This window comes from Caretta caretta, chromosome 8, assembly GCF_965140235.1.
Source record: "Caretta caretta isolate rCarCar2 chromosome 8, rCarCar1.hap1, whole genome shotgun sequence".
NCBI classification, from domain to species: domain Eukaryota; kingdom Metazoa; phylum Chordata; order Testudines; family Cheloniidae; genus Caretta; species Caretta caretta.
Window position 1 is genome coordinate 20711525 of NC_134213.1, and position 18817 is coordinate 20730341.

The window sequence follows — 18817 nt, forward strand, 5'->3', positions numbered from 1 at the left end:
GCCAAGGCTACGGAAAGCCAGAGTGTAGCTTTGTTTTGAGCCCTGTGAAAGCTGGTGTTTCCTAACAGGCAACTGGGGTCAGAATTGCTAGACCAGGGTTATGGCTATCCACAGACACTCAGGGTGTAACATGCATCCTATTTGGCTGTTTGTGAGGAGCCCCAGCAGCAAAGCACTGGGAGACACCCCAGGTTGCAGAGGAAGGCTGATAGCCTGTCACTGGTCTGGATTGCACAGCACAGTGTGGGGAAAGAAGCGAAGAGAGAAGCAGACAAATAGGACAAAATAGTCATCTGTAGAGATGGTTGCAGAAAGAGAGAAAGCCATATTCTGTAGGAATATTCAGTTCTGTCAAAATTGAAATACTTCACAAAAATTGATTTAGTTTTAATGGAATTTCATTTCAGAAGAAAACTCGAAAAAATTCCAACGTCAAAATGTCCTGTTTTGACATTTTCAGAAGACTTTTTTTTGTTTTGAAATGACTTTTCGTTGTGCATTTTTAAATTTTGTATCTTATATCGCACATAATTTTAAAAAGACAAAATTGAAAAATGTTTTAATTGATCCAAAACAATTATTAAAAAATTTCCTTGATGAAGGATTTTGGAATTTTGGGGTTTCATTTCAATTTGGAATGAAGTCAAATTTCAAAATCCATTAGGACATGGAATTTCATCCTCTGCACAGCTCTATTAGTCTGCTTATAGTTGGTTTCATTTTTGGGTTTTCATCTACCCACACTATAGTGCCACATTGTATGGGTTGCAAATAGTTCAGAAAAAAATCTAAATCCAAACAGTTTGAACTGCTGTTTACATTTTTAAAAAATTCATTTTTATTAATTTCAAATATTATTGTAAAAATAACTGTTAGCAAGACAAGATCAACAGAAACAACAGCATCAAAATAAAAAAATCAGGTTTGTTCAGAGAGAAAACAGTACTTGGAAATCTTGAAGAGACACCAAATTTAAAAACAACTTGAAAATAATCAGCAAGGTTAGCCGGTCTAGTTTTATACTTAACGTTGTATTAAATGGCAGGAAAAAAACAATGGTGTTAAGAGGCAGTTTTGTAAATCTTTTACATAATTTACATTTTGGGCTTCAAGCTACCTGTTAATGTACAAAGTATGAGATAAAAAGAATAAAGTTCATGGAATGGGTTTCACCTGTGATGACTTTGAAGCAGAGAAGTATCTCCAGAGTCCAGTTGAGTGAGCCTCAGAAATTCAGCTGAAGAAAACACATACCAGATTGAGGAATTTCCCTTTATTTTATGCATCAGCACGGTGAGCTAACACTTCCTCTCTGAGACAGCTGTCAGATAGTTAATGTGAAGAACTTTGGAGGTACCTGCATTTTTTTTTTAAATGAGTATTATGCGGACCTCTCTTTGATTACTATCATGCTGTCTGCTAAATGGGTGCAATGAGTTAACACAGTCCTGGATGGCTTTTTGCATGTCTACAGGAAGCCAAAGTCAATAGCTTTAGACAGCCCTAAGTATTAGTGCTTAGCAACCACCACAGGTGTCAAGCTTTTAACATTGTCTCTATCCAAGTTGGGCACAGCAGCCCTCTACCTTATGGCAAAGTGGGGAGAGGAGTCTATGGATACAAGAAAACGGAGTTGCCTGGTTTTAAAATGGTGACAGGTTTCAGAGTGGTAGCTGTGTTAGTCTGTATCAGCAAAAAGAACGAGGAGTACTTGTGGCACCTTAGAGACTAACAAATCTGAGCATAAGCTTTTGTGGGCTAAAACCCACTTCATGGAATGCACATGTTGGAAAATTCTGGTTTTTTGCTGGTTTTAAAACGAGATTCTCCCTGAAACTAAGAAGAGACTTCATAAAAATTTGCATGGAGTTAACCAACTTGTATACTCCTCCTTTGGGGAATAAATTAATAGGAATATTATTTACCTACACAAAAGTCTGCTTTGTGACTATTGCCATGGATTCCCACTTCACCAATCCACCACTTTCCTCATTCTGATACCTCCAAGTAGTTAATTTTGTAAAAGTGCTGAATTATATCCTGTTCCCCAGCATGGCTCATCATTTGTTGCTCAGGCTATAATACATTCATGCTAACACCTGTCTGTGTTTTTTGTAACACAAAGTGGTGAATATCTTCATAACAGACTGTATCTGGGGCTTGTGTATAATGGAGATGCCCCTCCAGCTCTGTATAGATGTGGTTAACTGCACTGGTCACAAAATCCTGGACATGTTTTAAATAGGAAGGAGGGTAAGTGTGTCAAACTCATGTAGGCATGAACTGGGATTTTGATTATACCCTGCATAGAAGAGGTTTGTTCCCCATTTCCTGCACCTCAGTGGTTTCCAATCTCTCCTCATGGAGGCCCAGCTGATATATATGGCTTTCACCAGTTGTCTTTTTTCACATTTGACCTAGGATTAGCATGATCTCGGTTTAGAATTAGAACACCTTTGAGGACTACGTGGAAGCATCAGCTAGTACAAAATGTAGTCCTTGTGCTTTCTGCTGTGTACTGGGTCAATCCAAAGGGTTTGATACCATCAATACCACAAAAGTCCTGGATCAGGTTAGCCAAGTAACAGTATCTCCACTTATGCCTCACTGAAACTGGCCATCTTATCTCCAAGATCAAATTCCCAGCATCAGGTAATAGGGCTTTCTGTGAGGGATTCTCGGCTCTGGAACTCATTTATGCTGAAGGATCTTTCAGAGAATGTCTATTTCTAAGGCACATGCATATATCTATCTATATCTAGTGGTTTTTTTTCCTGATTGCAGTGTTTAGCATTAGGTAGGGTTGGTTGCTGAAGCATAACTTAAGGCAGTTTATTATTCTAACAGTGATTTTCTTGATGGTGCTTTAGCCCAAAGCACCAAGCTCTATTTTGTCATAGGCCTTTACTATATATCATGGAAAATATACATACTGAAATTGAACAGCTTGAAACACTACAAGAAAGAATTGAGAGAGAAAGCAACCAAGTAATTTCCCTCAGTATAGACCACCAGCTGGAGAGTTGGAGTCAGCTGGATAAGAACTCTTACATTCAGATGGCATAGTGAAATAACAGGCAATGTTAGATACAGGCATATTGAAAGCTCTGAAAGTTTCTAAAGTTGAACTCTTTGACTAACTAAGCAAAATTAACATTACAGAAATCTACCCAAAACCAAAATAACTATACAACCATTAGATGCTTCCCAAGAATGTTTCACATAAAGCAGCAGATTCATTTTAATCTTAAATTACTGTGTACAGGGGAATAAACTTTTTGAGAATACAATCCATTGTAAAAATAAATGCCAAACATGTGGCAGCATCTCCCAGCCACCAGTTTTATTGCACACTTTATTTTTTGCAGCCTAGTGTATGGAAGTTTCATAAAGCTCATGGAGAATGAGCAACACATAGGACAAGGAAGAGGGCTGCCCTCAAACTCACATATCCCAGAAAAAAAAATTAGAACTTAAATTTCAAGTGTAATCGAAACAAGAAGTTTATAGCACAGAAAAGGAGGTATAAATCTTATGTATTAGGCACATCGTTAAACAGCATAAAAGGAAACCAGGAGAAAAATATAGGGCTTTGAACAAGCCATTTTAAGCACAATACAAACATTAAGGCATTAAGCAGGTTTGGTATCCAATCAGCTATGTCAAGGGCATCTTTGGATCAATGTAGCTTTTACATCTAGAGGAAATATGTTCTTTACCTGCAAAGCAAAAAGCAAGTCAGTCACTCTTTTTCATCGAGGCAATTTACTAGCTGAAGAGCTGCTCAGTGAATTAACCATGGCTGTTTGCTTTCTAGGAAGATGCTATGCTGTAAAGGAACAGTTGTGGCCAAATAACTACAGAGTATGGACAGAATTCATCTGCTTGGGTGTTTGAAAGTTCTTTCTGCAGAGATCTATCCCCAAATCAGCATAATCTGTGGTGTTAGTACATTTATCATGTTTAATTCGGTCATATTAGAAGCTACCACCTGGGAAGTTGTGCAGTTTTATAAGTGGGCCTGATGAGAATTCTGGCGGGTGCCCTGGAATTTAGTAGTGTGTGCACAGAATCTTCAAAGTAACGCCAGGGATGCACATCCAAGATCTCTTTCAGTTGCAATCTTGCTCCAGAACTTGCCAAGCAGAAGCCCACTGAAGGTTGTGTGGCTCCATCGGTACACTGATGGCAGAAGGGACAAGCAAGAGATTGGTACTCCTCAATAGCCTAATCAAGGTTGGAGCTCTTAGCTAGTCTGCTCCAGCCTGCGGCCCTGTCAACATGCTTGTGGTTGGCCAAGCATGTTAGAAAGTTTCTTACCTCTGGACAGTAAAAGATGCTTAGAAAACCATGTTGTAATCTTGATCAATACCAAGCATGGTTATTACATGTTTCTTCTGTTCATACAGGCAAGAACACACATGTGTAACTCAGACACACCATGCAAACTGAAGGTTAAAAACCCACACAAGTTGCTTTATAGCTACTTATCACAAGCAGTCAAGCAGAAAGGCACTCAGTCAGTAATTTGGATTCTCTGACAATCATTTGACTGGATTCCAACTCACTCTCCCACCTTTCCCTCAGATGAGGGACTTTCTGGTCATCCTATCACAGGGGTGAGCAATAATTTTCGCAGTGGGGCCACTCCACGAATTTTGGTAAGTCGTCACAGGCCGCACATTTCTACTATATTAATGTGGGGTCTGGGAGGGAATTTGGGTGCAGGAGGGAGCTCTGGGCTGGAGCAGAGTGTTGGGGTGCAGGAGAGGGTGAGGAGTGTGGGCTCTGGGAGGGAGTATGGTGTAGGAGGGAGCTCCGGGCTGAGGCAGGGGATTGGGTGCAGGGTCTGGGAGGGAGTTTGGGTGCAGGAGGGGATTCTGACTTGGGGCAGGGGTGCGAGGTGTAGGCTCTGGTTGGAAGGCACTTACCACAGGCAACTCCCAGCCGGCGGCGCAGCAGGGCTCAAGCAGGCTGCCTGCATGCCATGGCCCCATGCCACTCCTGGAAGTGGCTGCGGCCGGTTTACGGCCAATGGGAGCTGTGAGGATGGTGCTGGGGGTGGAGGGCAGCACACAGAGCCGCCTCTCCCCTGTCAGGGGTGCGCAGTGACGTGCCAGCAGCAGCCGGCCGCTTCCGGGAGTGGTGTGGGGCCACGGCAGGCAGGCAACCTACCTGAGCACCCCGCTGCGCCGCAGGACTTTTAGTGGCCCGGACTTGGAGATCACAAGGGAGCAGAGGAGGCCAGACAGAAATGTTAGACGGGCCGGATCCAGCCCGCAGGCTGTATTTTGCCACCCCTGTTCTATCAGATATTAATCCCCCTTCTTTTCCTCAGTACCAATTTATTTATAATGCTTTGGGATGCTACTCCACTAAAAGGGAAACATCTTCCAATAGATATTTTCCGGATAGCCAAGTCTAGATTCCATCTCTCACTCCAGCTTGTTCCAGCTGCTAGTGGCAGCACAGACCATGGAGCAGACGGTTCATTATTAATTAAAAGCAAGTCCCACCCTCTAGTTCCAAGTGTCCACTCTGTGCAGGTGATTATATTCCAATTCCAATCCCCTGGCCTTCTGGGAATATGCCAGCCTTTCTGCCTGTGGTCAAGGTCATTACTCAGCAGAAACAAGACCCAGCACAATCACACAAAACAAATCCAGCTTGGCCACTGTACACTGTTAGAGCTTTCTATCTGCAGCAGATCCCAGCCTACCTTTGGCTTCTACTGAAAAACTAGCAAACAGAGACTTACATACACCACAGTCTGATACTTGTCAGGCTCGGCCTGATTTGGAAACACTAGAGTTTTGCTTAAGGGTTGGTACTCAACAAGCTTTACAACCAACATCCAATTGAGTGGCAATGTCAGCTATCATCCATATACTGCTGTTCAACTCTTTCAAAAGAACAGAAAATTATAGTAGTGAGGGGGGATTAAAGCTGCAAGACAAAGGCAGTAGAACACAGTGCTTTGAATTATTAATTCAGTTTGATCAGCATAAAAAACAAAGTCATGGAATTGGTCCCCACTGTTCTTGTTTGAACAGCAAGTCACCATTTACATCTCCTGCTCCCAAATCCAGCCCTTCAAAGAGGATGCCTGGATTAATTGTGCCTCCAAAAACCATTCAGTCCTGGTGATGGTTTCTGATGTGTCCAGCAGAAGCTTCAAGAGGTATTCCCATAGCACTGCTCAGCTAGTGCCCACGAGGTTTATTTATCTTGTTGGCCAGCACTAAAAATACCACGTTGGTTTGCAAGTTTATGGGGTAGTGCTCCCACACTGTCATGAGCGACCTAGAATCATTCTGGTCATTTGCACCGACTTCCTAGAGAGGAGAGTTGTACTGCATCAAACAAACTGCTCATCTTTATTTTCAAGGACTTTCACCATCTATTCTCACTCTACCCATCATCTCTCATTTGCTGTTGACTCTTGCCTCTAATCGGCCTATGATACCAGCCTCTCTTACGCAACTGTTACATTTTCAAATAAGCACCTTTGTGCTTCCTCCCATGCTGCCCCACCTGCTTGGGGGGAAGCTCTCTATACACATCTGCAAAACTACCTCACTACTCTCCTTAAAACTCCCCTTTGCCACAATACAAAAAACCTGACAATGGTTAGGCTGCTGGCATGCTGACAAATACTGTCTCATCTCATACTTCGGGTACATCTACACTAGAAATTTAAGTTGACTTATATTAGGTCGACCTGCATCACCGCATACGGTGGTGGCTGTATGTCCACACTACCCTCCTTGGATCAGTGGTGCACGTCCTCACCAGGAAGGCTTGCAACGACCTAAGGGGGCAGTGTGGGGAGCAGAGAGCCCGGCGCCTCAGCTCTGCTGGCAGCTCCCTGTCAGGAGCCCAGTTGCTCCACAGGCTCCTGGCAGGCCACCCAGGGTGGGGGGCAAGGGGAGGGGCTGAACAGGAGAGAACTGCCCAGGGCTTCTCACCTCCCCCTTGCCCGCTGGAAGTGGGAGGAGGGACCCTGGGCTATAGCTGCCCTGCTTTGTCGTCAATGTCATGGCTCCTGCCGTAAAATTGACAAGACAATCAACAGCCAACTTAAGTAACGCAGCGTCTATCCAGACATTGCGTTGTCCTAACTATACTGACATAAGTCCTATGCCTCTCATGGAGGTAGAGTTATTATGTCAGTGTAGTATGGCTCTTGCATCAGTGGGAGCAAGGCTGTAGTGTAGACACTGACATAATTAGGCAGATGTAAGCTGCCTTATGTTGACCTAAATGGGTAGTGTAGACCAGCCCTCAGATTGTAAGATTTTTGGGGCAGGAACCGTCTTTTTGTTCAGTGTTTGTATAGGGCCTAACACAATGGGGTCCTGGTCCATGACTGGGGCTCCTAGGCACAACAATAATACAAATGATAATAATGTTACTCTGGACAGTTAAGGTGGGAGGACTACCTGGTCTGCAGAAAGATGGTCGGGTCGCCTCAACCATAATAGTGTAAGCACTTGATGATTGTTAAATAAGAAAACCAACTTATGATAGGTGTTAAAGAAAAAAGATATCCCCCCCTTCCCATACCCATTTTCAGGGCTCTCATTTTGTTGCTAGAAGGAGGAACAGATGGTTCCCTCAACACCACCTGCTGTCACATGGTGTGGCACTCCCCTCCCCATCTTTTCAGAAATCAAGCATCCTAGTTCTAACATCTCAGTCTCCAAATGAGATTAAAGCACCCAGTCCCAAACTCAAATCCTTCATTGTTACAGACTGCGAAAAGATGCTTCCTCTTGTGAAACTGCCCACCCATTATCCATGCTATTGTGTAAGTTTTCACTGAGCATTTAGCAAACCCAAAGACATAACTGGAGAAGGTCTCCAACCATATTTACCTCGTCCACAGAAAAGGCAGCACAGAGGACAGACATCCTTAAGGCCATTGATGATGAAGATACCAGATTGTTTCATTGCTTAACTGTGGACCAAAGAGAGGGTTGAGCTGGGCCAGGATCGCAATCAGCCAACTGAAAGAGGGGGAAAAAAAAGAAGACACATAAAAGTATGGATGACTTGGCCAAAGCATAAAGGGTATCAGGAGAAGGTAAGACAACATTGCAAAAGGTCTAACACCAAGTCAAAATGCTGCTAAGGCTAAACTCCTAAAAGTCTGACACAGATGAAAGAGCTCTAGCACTGTATTACACCTCAGAAGACTAGCATTTTTGGACTGAGAACTATCTTGTTCAATTTAAAGTGACACTGTCAGTTGGATTTAATAGTTTCTTCTTGAAAGGTGAAGCGCTCTGGGACACATTCCCATCCTCTGGGCCCATGTTCCAACAACACTGCCTCCAGAGCTACTCAAGGCCTCTCTGAATGGCAGTACAAGGCACGGAGAGTTACTAAAGCACATCACCTTCCAAATAAGGAGTATGCGTCTCATTTACTTTAACCATAACTGTGCCAAAATGTTTAGATATACAGAATATACATGAAATTTGAATTGAAGCAGAACCTCTTTTATACCAATAAACATTACAACGAAGATTAAATTGAGGGATGGAAGTACAATCTAGCAGTTAAAACGAAGGAACAGGAATTGGAAAATTCCTGACCTACTATGCAACATTGGCCAAATCACTTAATCTCTGTGTCTGAGACATCCCCCCCATAAAATCAGAGATACTAGGCTTGGCTTTACAAGGAACATTACGATCCAATAAAAGGTCTTAATGAAATGTATTGAACACTTTCAAACCACCAGCCCCCAATATAATTCTTGTAAGAATAAAAATAGAACAAATTTAGAACGGAAGTCAGAGAAATGGGTGTCTAGATCAAAGAGGTGCAAAGCTACTGAAACAATGTCAATGACAACAAAATCCAGATTAGCAGCAGCCTCTCCCTCAGAGCAGCTGACAGACTAACTCAGCAGAAACCACAGCCAGAATGCAGAACAAGAGGAATCTGGGATGTGGAAAATATCCAGGCAAGCTGAACAGAAATAAATATTTCAGTATTATAAGATGTACTTGCTTTGGCTTTTTCTGAATTTGTAATATTGACAAAGAAACCTTATTTTCATGGATTTAGATCTATGTAAAATACTAACGATATAAACATGTTTAGTGAACATACTGACCTATCCATCTGCTCTTTGTAGACTCTTTGTGAGGAGGAGAAAAAGCAGAGCAGCTTTGACTGGGAGCTGCCACAAAATGCATCAAAGTGCTTAGGCAGTCATGGAAAATTCCACATAAACCTGGATGCTTTAACAAGCAAATGAAGTGCAGGTCAGATCAGCTTCAAAATGGCTACAGAAGCCTTAGGCAAAAGATGCAGGGTTAGATAAAAGGAAGGTCAATCCTCTTGGCACTGACAAAATAAATATTTGTAAATTTTAGTGTTGCTTTTAGGGGGGTTTATTATTATTTTAAACACTAAGATTAAGTAGGACACTAGCTAAAGTCAAGCAAATGCTGTGCCCATAGTATGCTAACAACCCCTCACTCCTCACACATTCAATAGTATTCTGAGTGTAAATCAACAACTGAGGCCAGTCACTCATGCTGATATGCACAATGGATATTATGAAGTGGGTAAATGTCTACTCAGGACCAGTAGGAAAATAGCAATTCATTCTCACTTGTAAACTGAAGAGCCAGAATACTTATTTTGTTATCCCTAGCTACTGCAGGGAAAGGGTCGCTCAGCATCACACACATTATGTTGAACTTAGCCTAATCCTTTTACTATATCAAGCAAATCCCTCAAGTGTTCATTGATTTGATAGAAATTCTCCCCTCCATCACCAGAACTCTATGTGTAGCCCACTTACAAGTTATTTTTCAGATACAAAAGGCAGATTAGAGGGGTACCAGAGTGCATTGTACTAACTGTCATTAACTTCCTGAACTAACACAGGCGGGGGGGAAGGACAGAAACAGTTGATTGCTGTAATAGGATAATTTGCCTCTTTACACTGTGCAGAGAAAGGAACCCCAGACACCAACATACATGCCCAGACCTCTCCCTATGTTCACTGAGATCAGACCCAGAACTGCTGTGAAATAAATGAGCTGGAAGTGCATTCTGAATATTGACATGTCCACAGCTGTACAATTAGGCTCTAGGCAAACACTGTACTGGTTTCAAAAGCTATTTGTTAGGACCATGCTGTTTACCGAACTTCTGAAGCGCAGTGCCATTACAGATTGTTCTTTAGCTTCATTACTTCCCTGCAGTGCTGGGGGTCTGATCACTGAGAACACAGTAGTAGAAGGTAGGGGAGCACAGGGTTCAGTGCTTTGAAAGACAGAACTGTGGAAAGCTTCTCCACACACATTTATCTTACACAGGGCTGCTTTACACGAAACTCTATCAGAGCATAATAAAGTAAACCTCTATATCCAACATCTAATGTTTTAGTGCTGTTACATTCCACATGCTACCTCCTGCAACAGTCAGTGTTAATTATCATGCTAACTCAAAGAAATGATGGTCCATCATGATCAAGTATAACCATGTCATTTTATTACTGTATAGACTTCAGAGCAATTTTTATTCTAATTCCATTCTAATGGGCTGAGCACTACAATCTGTCTCTCTCTATAGCGGAGTAAGAGCTCAGGTTCTGGTTTCTATTTAGATTCCAGTTTGGGTAATTACAGTCAGCCCACCCAGAATTCTCCTGCAGATGCAACTGATGGAGTGTTCCAAACTCTCTATTCTGAATCACTGGGTACTACTGCTGTGTGCTCCTACACAGATAATATCTTCTACCTCAGAGGTGGCTTCGGTGATCTCAAAATAGATGTGGCGGAGCACCCTGGGTCTTTGATGGAAGGAATTACAGAAAGAAAAACTTCTTATCGAAAAGACAATAGGAAAAAAAGACCTGGAATGGACATTTCAGGCTTTGCTCGTACAGCTTTATGAGCTAAGATTATTACAAAAATGGAACAATTTTCTTCTGTTTAAAAAAGAAAAAGAAAGAAAGAAAGAAAGAAAGACTACCACTACATACTCTGCTTTGAGTCTCACCATGCTCCTGAGGTTTTGGTTACACTTCTTTTAGCAAGGTACAGCATACAGCACATGCACAAAAGGATATACAGTAAATTGTGTAAAGTTTCCCATAAAGCAACCAAATTTGTACAGCACAGTCAATAAGCTTAATTTGGATGACCCCTACCAACTCCACACGGAGGAAGCCAGTTTATTTTATTGAATGGGAATGACTGCTGTTTAATGGAGATTAAATTGGAATAAATTCAATTTAATGTGGATGTATTTGGCTAGTGCCAAGTAGTTAAGTGGCATTTAATAGTTACAAAACTGAACTTCATTAAGACTGGCACTATCAAAAGTTAAAAGAAATTATAATAATTTTTATACTTGCATTTTATTTAGTCCAGAATTTCTGGATAAAAGTTTTGTAAAAACTGTATGACGAGGAACAGCCACTTCAGCAGAGTGACAGGTCCTTGCAGGAGAATCTTAAGTACAGGGGACTACACTTGTGACAGTGCAGTTAACATCAAATTTGACTCTGATACCAATATAATAAATACTTTCACACAAAGAACCTTTCATCTGAAATCCCAAAGCTCCAATAGGATTAACAAATGGAATGTAAGTGCAACATTTCCAGAAACTATTTAAAAAAAAAAATCCATAAATATGCAACACAAGGCAATTCCACCCTGGAGCATCAGAAGAGACATCAGTTCTCCTCCACATTTGTAAAAATAGAATCTAAATTCCATATGATTGACTGTGTATTCACTAAGCCACTTAGGCTTTGTCTACACTAGCACTTTTGTTGGCAAAACTTTTGCTAGTCACTCCACTGACCAAAATAAGTTTCACTAACAAAAGCGCAGGTGTGGATAGCGCTAGGTCGGCGGGAGACGCGATCTCACCAAGATGGCCACCGTTGCTCATTGGGGTGGTTTAATTATGCCAGTGGGAATGCTCTCTCCTGCCGGCATAGAGTGGCTACACAGGAGACCTTACAGTGGTGCAGCTGTAAGGTCCGTAGTGTACGCATAGCCTTAGACATCACGTATGAAGACTTTAGCTTCTTCCGCTTTTTCTTTTTTGCAGGGTGCAACTGAGAATGTCAGCAAATAAATCCTGGGAACATGTTTGACAATTTTAATAAATGCAAATAATCTATCCTTCATTCAATAACACACGAGAGCAGATTACAAGACGTTTTAATGAAGAGCAGTTTTATCACTGCCCTATTCCAGGTACAGCAATTGCTAACCTCTTTCAATACTTCCACAACCACCTTTTGTTTGAGGATTTCAAAGCATTCAATCAAGCCTCAGTCATTCTGTGAAGTAAATATCTCCATTTTACAGATAAGGAGTCTGAAGCACAGAAAAGTAAAGAACCTAGTTTCCAGGGATTCCGAGAACCCTTAAGTTTCATTAACTTCAAGGGGAACTGCCTGTACTCAGTACCTAAAAAAAAAGCTAGCCTTAAGTGGCTTGTCCAAGACCACAAAGCAAATCAGTGACAGGGCCAAAGTCAGAAATCTGGAATCCCAATTCCTACTCTCCTCAAACTTTCTGTTTGATTTAAAATAAATAAATAAATCAAACTAGAAAGCAGAGACAAGCACAGTGCCTCAAAGCTAAATGGGCAGAATCACTGTGCCCCAAAGACCATCAAACACAGCAAAGAGTTACTAGTGTAAGTGAGGACTTTGCTTCTCAGTTTCACTTGTACACATGTACAGTAGATAGCAGTCTTGCCAGGGCCTACCTGATTACTTCACAATGCACTGGATCTCTACGAACCTGAGAAGCAGACTCAGTGACACTCCAAAATTCAAATTATTGGGACCACAGCACTGCTACTAAATACAAATAAACAAGCCATTCACATTTCCCTAGAAAGAGGCAGTATGCTTCCTCTATTAGGAGCTCTGAATCTCTCTAAAATCAAGATGCTACAGCCATATTATGCTCCTCTTCTTTCAAATCATAATTTACTTCATCTGCTCATAGTCTAAATGTAATTTTCATGGTGAAATAAAAGGAACACATTATGGATATTTAATCTGGCAAATATTCGTGTTTACACATAGAGTCTAAGGAAGTTGGATAAAGATGCCTCCAGTGACTTTCTATATAATCACCTTCATGAATTCACAGCAGTTAAGTGTATGAGTGTGTGATTTCATTAACATTTTGTGGAATACAATTCCCACATATGCCAGCTGAAAATTCATCAGTAGAGGCTTCTCATTACACTGCATCCAGTAATTCTCTGACAGCCAAGTCTTGGTCTAATTTAAGTATTAAAATCTACTCTTAGGCATTTCTTAGAACACCCAGCTTCCCCTACCACAATTAGTACTTGCTTTCCACAAGTACAAGACAGCATGGTCCAGGTACTCATCCTTAAATAGGCAGATACCCACACAAGAAATAACTTAACATTTATATTAAGCTATCTATTTGATGGCATGCATCAAAAGCCCTAAGGGTATGTTCTGCTGTTCAGCCAGTAAGTCAAGTTAGGTTAGTATATATTTTGTGAGAGCATAACTATGTTACTAGGTGGTTATTCCTATATAAACTGCAAGTGCGACGGACAGGGCTCCCAGTGCTTATGTACAGACACCTTTTCATATTTAAATATAGATTTTTTTTTAAAATGGCTTTTTAAAAATAGGATATGTCCTGGTCTAGCATGTTTTTAAAAGTCAGTCAGGAGGCAGATTCCATAAGGCTTCACATGTGAAATACTTCAGGCCTGTTTAACCATAAATAGAAACTGGACCTTGCTTGTATAAAACCTGCATATCACAGCATTCAACCAAGCTAAACCCACACAAGCTCGTGTCCCAAGCCAGCTCAAGATGGAACAAGACAGACCTTACTTTAAACATGCCATGTACTACAAATAATGCAGACACTAAAAATATGGCTTTGTGCTGCCAATCCCTGCACTCAAAATCCCAGAAATTGAGATATATCCCTCTAAGAGGTTATTTATATTAAGCTCATCACCATGGTATGTTATGAGTGATGGTTTGCAACTAGAGAATGTGTGAACACTCCCAATGTTCGGTCATTGAATTATGAACAAGTCACCTAGCAAGTTGTACCCACAACAGGTATGTCAGTTTACTGTCTGTACCAGTCTGTACTTGTAGAAAAAAAAAAAAAAAAAAGTGCTGTGTAGAAATGGCCTGAAAGATATTTTGATCTCAATTACAAGGCCCTATCAAGAGGAAGAAATCATTTCACAGAATTAAGGGTTTTTACTGCAGACTGTACCTATAACTCATCCATTTATTGACAAGAAAAGATGATATAGGAAGCAAAAAGGGTTGCAAAGTGTTCACAGGAGCGCAGAAGCTGCTCATTAGGTGGCTAAGAAAGAATTGTTATTAATACCATAAAATAAGGCGTAATCAAGGAGCACAGTATTGATTTCAGTGGAAGTCAAGGGCTCTTAGCACCTCAAAGGATTTAGGCATAGTTGACCTGCCACTCTATCATAGTAGGTACACACAAACAGTTATTACAATTAATACAAATTATTCGAGAACTGAGAAACCCTCAAGAGGCTCGAGCTGAATAACTCAAGGTCTGTAGAACAGAAAGCAATAGCCAAGATAAATCAATATAAAAGTACTAAGACTTTGGGTATAAGTCAGAGAATAACACTCATCCAGACTCATTTAAATATATTATCCACTAACGGGAATTTTTTCAAGATTGCTGAAGATATTTAGGAGCATGAGTTCCACTGACTTTCAAAGGGAGTTGTGCTCCTAAATCCCTTTGGTGCTCTGAAAATTTCCCCCTAAACATTTATTCACTGAAGAGGCCTTTTTCATTTTATAAGCTGTGCCATTATTAGGAGGGAAGCATTATTTATACTTACAAGAGGTAACAGCAAACAGCACAGGTCACCAGCATCGTGTTGATAACACTGCAGAAAGAAATAGGAAAAGACAACTGATTAAGAGTCATAGGCACAGAAAATAAACCTAAGAATGCATTTGGCTTTGATCACATGCAAGGTGACTCAAAATATGAATGTTCTCATGACAATCTAATTTCTTGTAATGTAACAGTATAATTAGAAGATAGATGTGCCTCTCTAACCTAGGACTCTGCACAAACTTAGTTTGCCATTTGCAAATAAAAGCATCTCTTTTTTTTGTAGTATAAATATTTAAATACAAAGCACAAGACCATACAGCCTTGTCTAAAAAGACTTCCAAAGAGAAGATCTCATGTAATAAACTTCCTTCTTTGTTACAATTGTTTCTATATAGTAAATCAGAACCAAATCCTAAAGCACCTTTTCTGTTAGATTTATACGTGAACACCCAAAGGCACAGTATATAGAATTCTTCATCTGGACACTCTGTTTGCAGAAAGTCTCACTGAAAACCACGAAATTAAGAGCCAATTATTTTGTTTAAAGTGAATCCTGTTGACTGTAACTATTGTAAAATTAAAGATCTTCAAAGGACAAACAAAATCTTGGAGATAATATGACGGTTGCCCAGAATGGGAAGATCCTTATTGGAGGGGATTGTCAGAACAGGTGTTACTAAAATGATAATAAAGCAACTGAAGCTGTAGCGGTAAAATCGTAGCTGAACAAACATTTCAAAATCCCATATAGATGGGAAAATTATGTTTTCCAAGAAGGAGTCATATGTTCTGACCATGTAGCTCAATGGAAGATGGGTATTCTGTGTCATGACTTTTTTTTTTTAAATAAAAAAGAGGAATTCCTCTATATGTAGGTTTTTAGTTCTGTAAGAAGAGTTCAACCTAGATAATAAAAATCCTAATCAGCACTGGAAATAGGTAGATCAAGTAACTTGCTTTGGCTTTTCAAGCTATAAAATACATAGATCTGCTCATAAATAGTAACTTTAACATTAATGCTGGTGTTTCTAAAAAGTAAATTAAAGCACAATACAATTATAATGTATACAGTATCTTTCAAATACATTGTACAAGAAATTTTAGAGATGCAAAACAGTGAATGGTCTATATATTATATACAAGAAGACAATGGTGGTGTTAATTGGGCAAATAAATTATTCAATTCTTGCAGCCACAGCATCATAGGATGGAGGTGTGGGGGGCAAAGTAGCAGCCCCTCCTCCTCCCTGTTGCTCCTGGATGCACTGCCTTGGTGTTGGTTGCTTGGGCTGCCAGCAAGGGTTGGACCCTGCCCCCCTCTGGAGACACCTGGGGCACACACTGGAGCAGCAGGTGAGTTCCCCACCTTCCCAGGGGTGGTGGGGCTCAGCCTCTGGGCTTCAGCCTCAGGCTTCGGGCTCCATCCCTGGGCCCCATCCTCCAGCTGCAGGGCTTTGGGCTCTGGCTGCAGGGCTTCAGGCTTCAGCCCCCCACTGCCTCCCCCACCCACCCCCATCACCCCTGCTGCCTCCCGCGACCCTCCATTTGGGGCTTCATTTGTCCCCAGGCTTGCCAGAGCTGAGTAAGTCTGCTGTGTAAAGTGAAACTTATATGTTTGTTAGTATCACTTTGCACAGCAGACTTACTAGCTAGCAATAAATAAATTGCAATGATTTGGACATGTATTTGTGCACATTTATAGGGTTTTCCCAAAGCTAATTAAGTATTTTAGAAAAGGTATGACAGCAGCTACCAGCAAGAGTTGGTGGCCGCACTCTGAGGCCGCCAAAAAATTTGTCCTGAGAAACCCTGATGATAGGTGCTTATGTGCCCCTTCATCCTAAGAGCGGACTTGCCCCTTCCCAAGTACATATGAACAGAACAGCCACATCTTATGATTTGGTGGATAAATACAGGGAGAGCATTCCAGTCAGCAGGATGTACAGAGAAAAATGTTCCTGTGTCATTAAAAGAAGCTGAACAAATCTACACTGTAACAGCAGCTGCATATGGGGTCTCAGGCTCAGTCCCCGCAGATGGTCAGCGATCACAGGAAAGCAGCACATTAGTCCGCGCCCCCCATCACATGACTCTGCTCAGGAGGGGCAAGTCACACACATTCAATCAGACACAAAAAATAAATAAAAAGGGAACTACGATGAGCAAGTGGCACAAGACCACTTCTGTCTGCGCCACTGAGATGCAGCAGGACCCCCACCCCTGGGACGGCTGCTGTATTATAGGAGGGTCGAGATACTCATTGCCAAGGGCCCTTCGCTGGTTTTACCGACTATGCCCTGCCCAGGTGCCCGAGAGAGAGGATCCCCACAGGCTTTACCGGGGTAACGGGACGGGAGACCCAGCCTGGGGAGAGCTGAAGGGGGAAGGCCCCGACGCCCGTTCTCCAACTGAAATCGAAGAGGACAAGAGGCCCCAGGGGAAGAAAGAGCCAGACCCGCTCCCCGGGTGCGGGGGGCCACGGCGGCCACCACAGCAAGGCCAGACTCACAGCGCTGCCTCAGGAGCCTTCTTCCCCTCACAGCCCCCCCACCCCCCAAGGAGCGGCCCTGCCCTGCCCAGTCAGGGTAGGGGGGACACGGGGTCAGCTCCCCACGGGACCGGCTCCCTCGTTGGAGCTCTCCGCCGCCGGAGGGAGGGTAGCCGGCCGACACTCTCCAGCCCTGGACGGGGTCGGGGTCAGGGTCCGCTCCGCTTCTCTCCCGGCGGCCCATCACTCACCCACGGTTGGGCCCCTTGGGCACCAGCCAGGGCAGGATGCCGCCGACTATCCCCCAGAAAACGCTCATGACGATGATGGGCACAGTGAGGCCGCCGTACGCCATGGCTGGGCTGGGGGCTTCACTCTGGCACACTCGCGACAGCACCACTCCGCGGTCCCCCTCAGCTCGGAGTCGGCCCCCACCACAGCTGCTCGCGGAGCCCCGCCCCAGCCCCGCCGACCAACCAGCGCCCGGCACGTGACATTGGCTTGAGCCCGCCCTCGCCCGGAACCCGCGCTCGACCCGGCCCGAAGTAGGGCGAGGCACGCGCGTGCCCGGGACGGGGCTCGCGACGTCTGCGCGGCTGGCTTAGCGAGGCCGTTCGGCAGTTCGAGGCCCCGCCTTCCGGCCTGGCGGGCGTCCCTGCGCACTTTTGGCTTTGTGTTCTCCCCACCTCCCCCAGCAGGACACCCCGGTTTCCCGGCACCGCCCTTGGGAATAGCTGGTGCCTACGGCTCCGCAGCCACCACCTGCGGGATGGAGCTCAGGCCTCCTGCAGCACAGCGCCAGTCCAGTTTGGGGGTGGTGCAGGCGGCCGCTAGGCCTCGCCCGGCGACTTCCTGATACCTTTCAGCGAGAGAGGTAAGGCGGGCAGTCCCCCAGCACCGCTGGAGGACAGAGCAGGGCAGGCTCCAATCGCCAAGCCCGCAACCCCGCTGCTCATTCCTCACTGCACATCTACAGGAGGCAGAGGGAGCAGATAGATTCCCACTGCCTGGCCGTGCGAAGCAGGCCCTATGGACTCTAGGCTTAAACAAGAAAGGGGACCCCACCGTGCCAGGAGCTGTAGGAGTAGAGGAGGGCAAGCTGTACCCTCGAGAATTGAGTTTAAAACAAGAAGCCCGAAGAAATGGAACAGCTAGCGAAACTCTTCTAAGGGTGCGCTCAGCTGCAGGAGCATCAAGTCCAATTGCTTTGTCCGTGTGAAGTGGTTTCAGCTTAGATTCTGCATTTCAAATCTTAGATTGTAAGGGCAAAGACTGTACTTCTGTACAGCACCTCCTGTAGCAAAGGCCTTATCTGACCCCATAACAAAACTGATGGGCCTTTGTTTATACAGCACACATAGGACTATATATACATTTGGAGAATGTGAAGATAATCCTATCACACTCATATCAGTGGAAAAGCGGCCCT

At 43.2% G+C, this 18817-nt stretch overlaps 1 protein-coding gene across 2 annotated transcripts; it reads right to left on the reverse strand.

The window, feature by feature from the left end:
- Positions 1-3216: 3216 nt before the first annotated feature.
- On the reverse strand, positions 3217-17840 carry ATP6V0E1 (ATPase H+ transporting V0 subunit e1). Of its 2 annotated transcripts, none has more exons than XM_048860351.2 (4): positions 17640-17838; positions 14899-14946; positions 7878-8009; positions 3217-3719 (listed from the first exon to the last, which is right to left on the reverse strand). In XM_048860351.2, the coding sequence occupies exons 1-3, from the start codon at positions 17741-17743 to the stop codon at positions 7916-7918; spliced, it is 246 nt and encodes an 81-aa protein (XP_048716308.1). In that variant the 5' UTR covers positions 17744-17838; the 3' UTR covers positions 3217-3719; positions 7878-7915. The 2 variants fall into 2 exon arrangements, with proteins under 2 accessions (XP_048716308.1, XP_048716310.1); XM_048860353.2 differs by lacking the exon at positions 3217-3719 and adding an exon at positions 3733-4182 and having other exon boundaries at positions 17640-17840.
- Between the last annotated feature and the right edge of the window lie 977 nt (positions 17841-18817).

What these genes read in the sequence shown, in the direction of transcription:
- ATP6V0E1 (XM_048860351.2), bottom strand. Translation starts at nt 17,743, where the DNA reads ATGGCGTACGGCGGCCTCACTGTGCCCATCATCGTCATGAGCGTTTTC. An exon ending in CCCAAGGGGCCCAACCGTGG is followed by an intron (nt 14,947 to 17,639) that starts GTGAGTGATGGG and finishes TTCTTTCTGCAG; the next exon opens with TGTTATCAACACGATGCTGG. An exon ending in GCTGTTTGCTGTTACCTCTT is followed by an intron (nt 8,010 to 14,898) that starts GTAAGTATAAAT and finishes CCCCTCTTTCAG; the next exon opens with TTGGCTGATTGCGATCCTGG.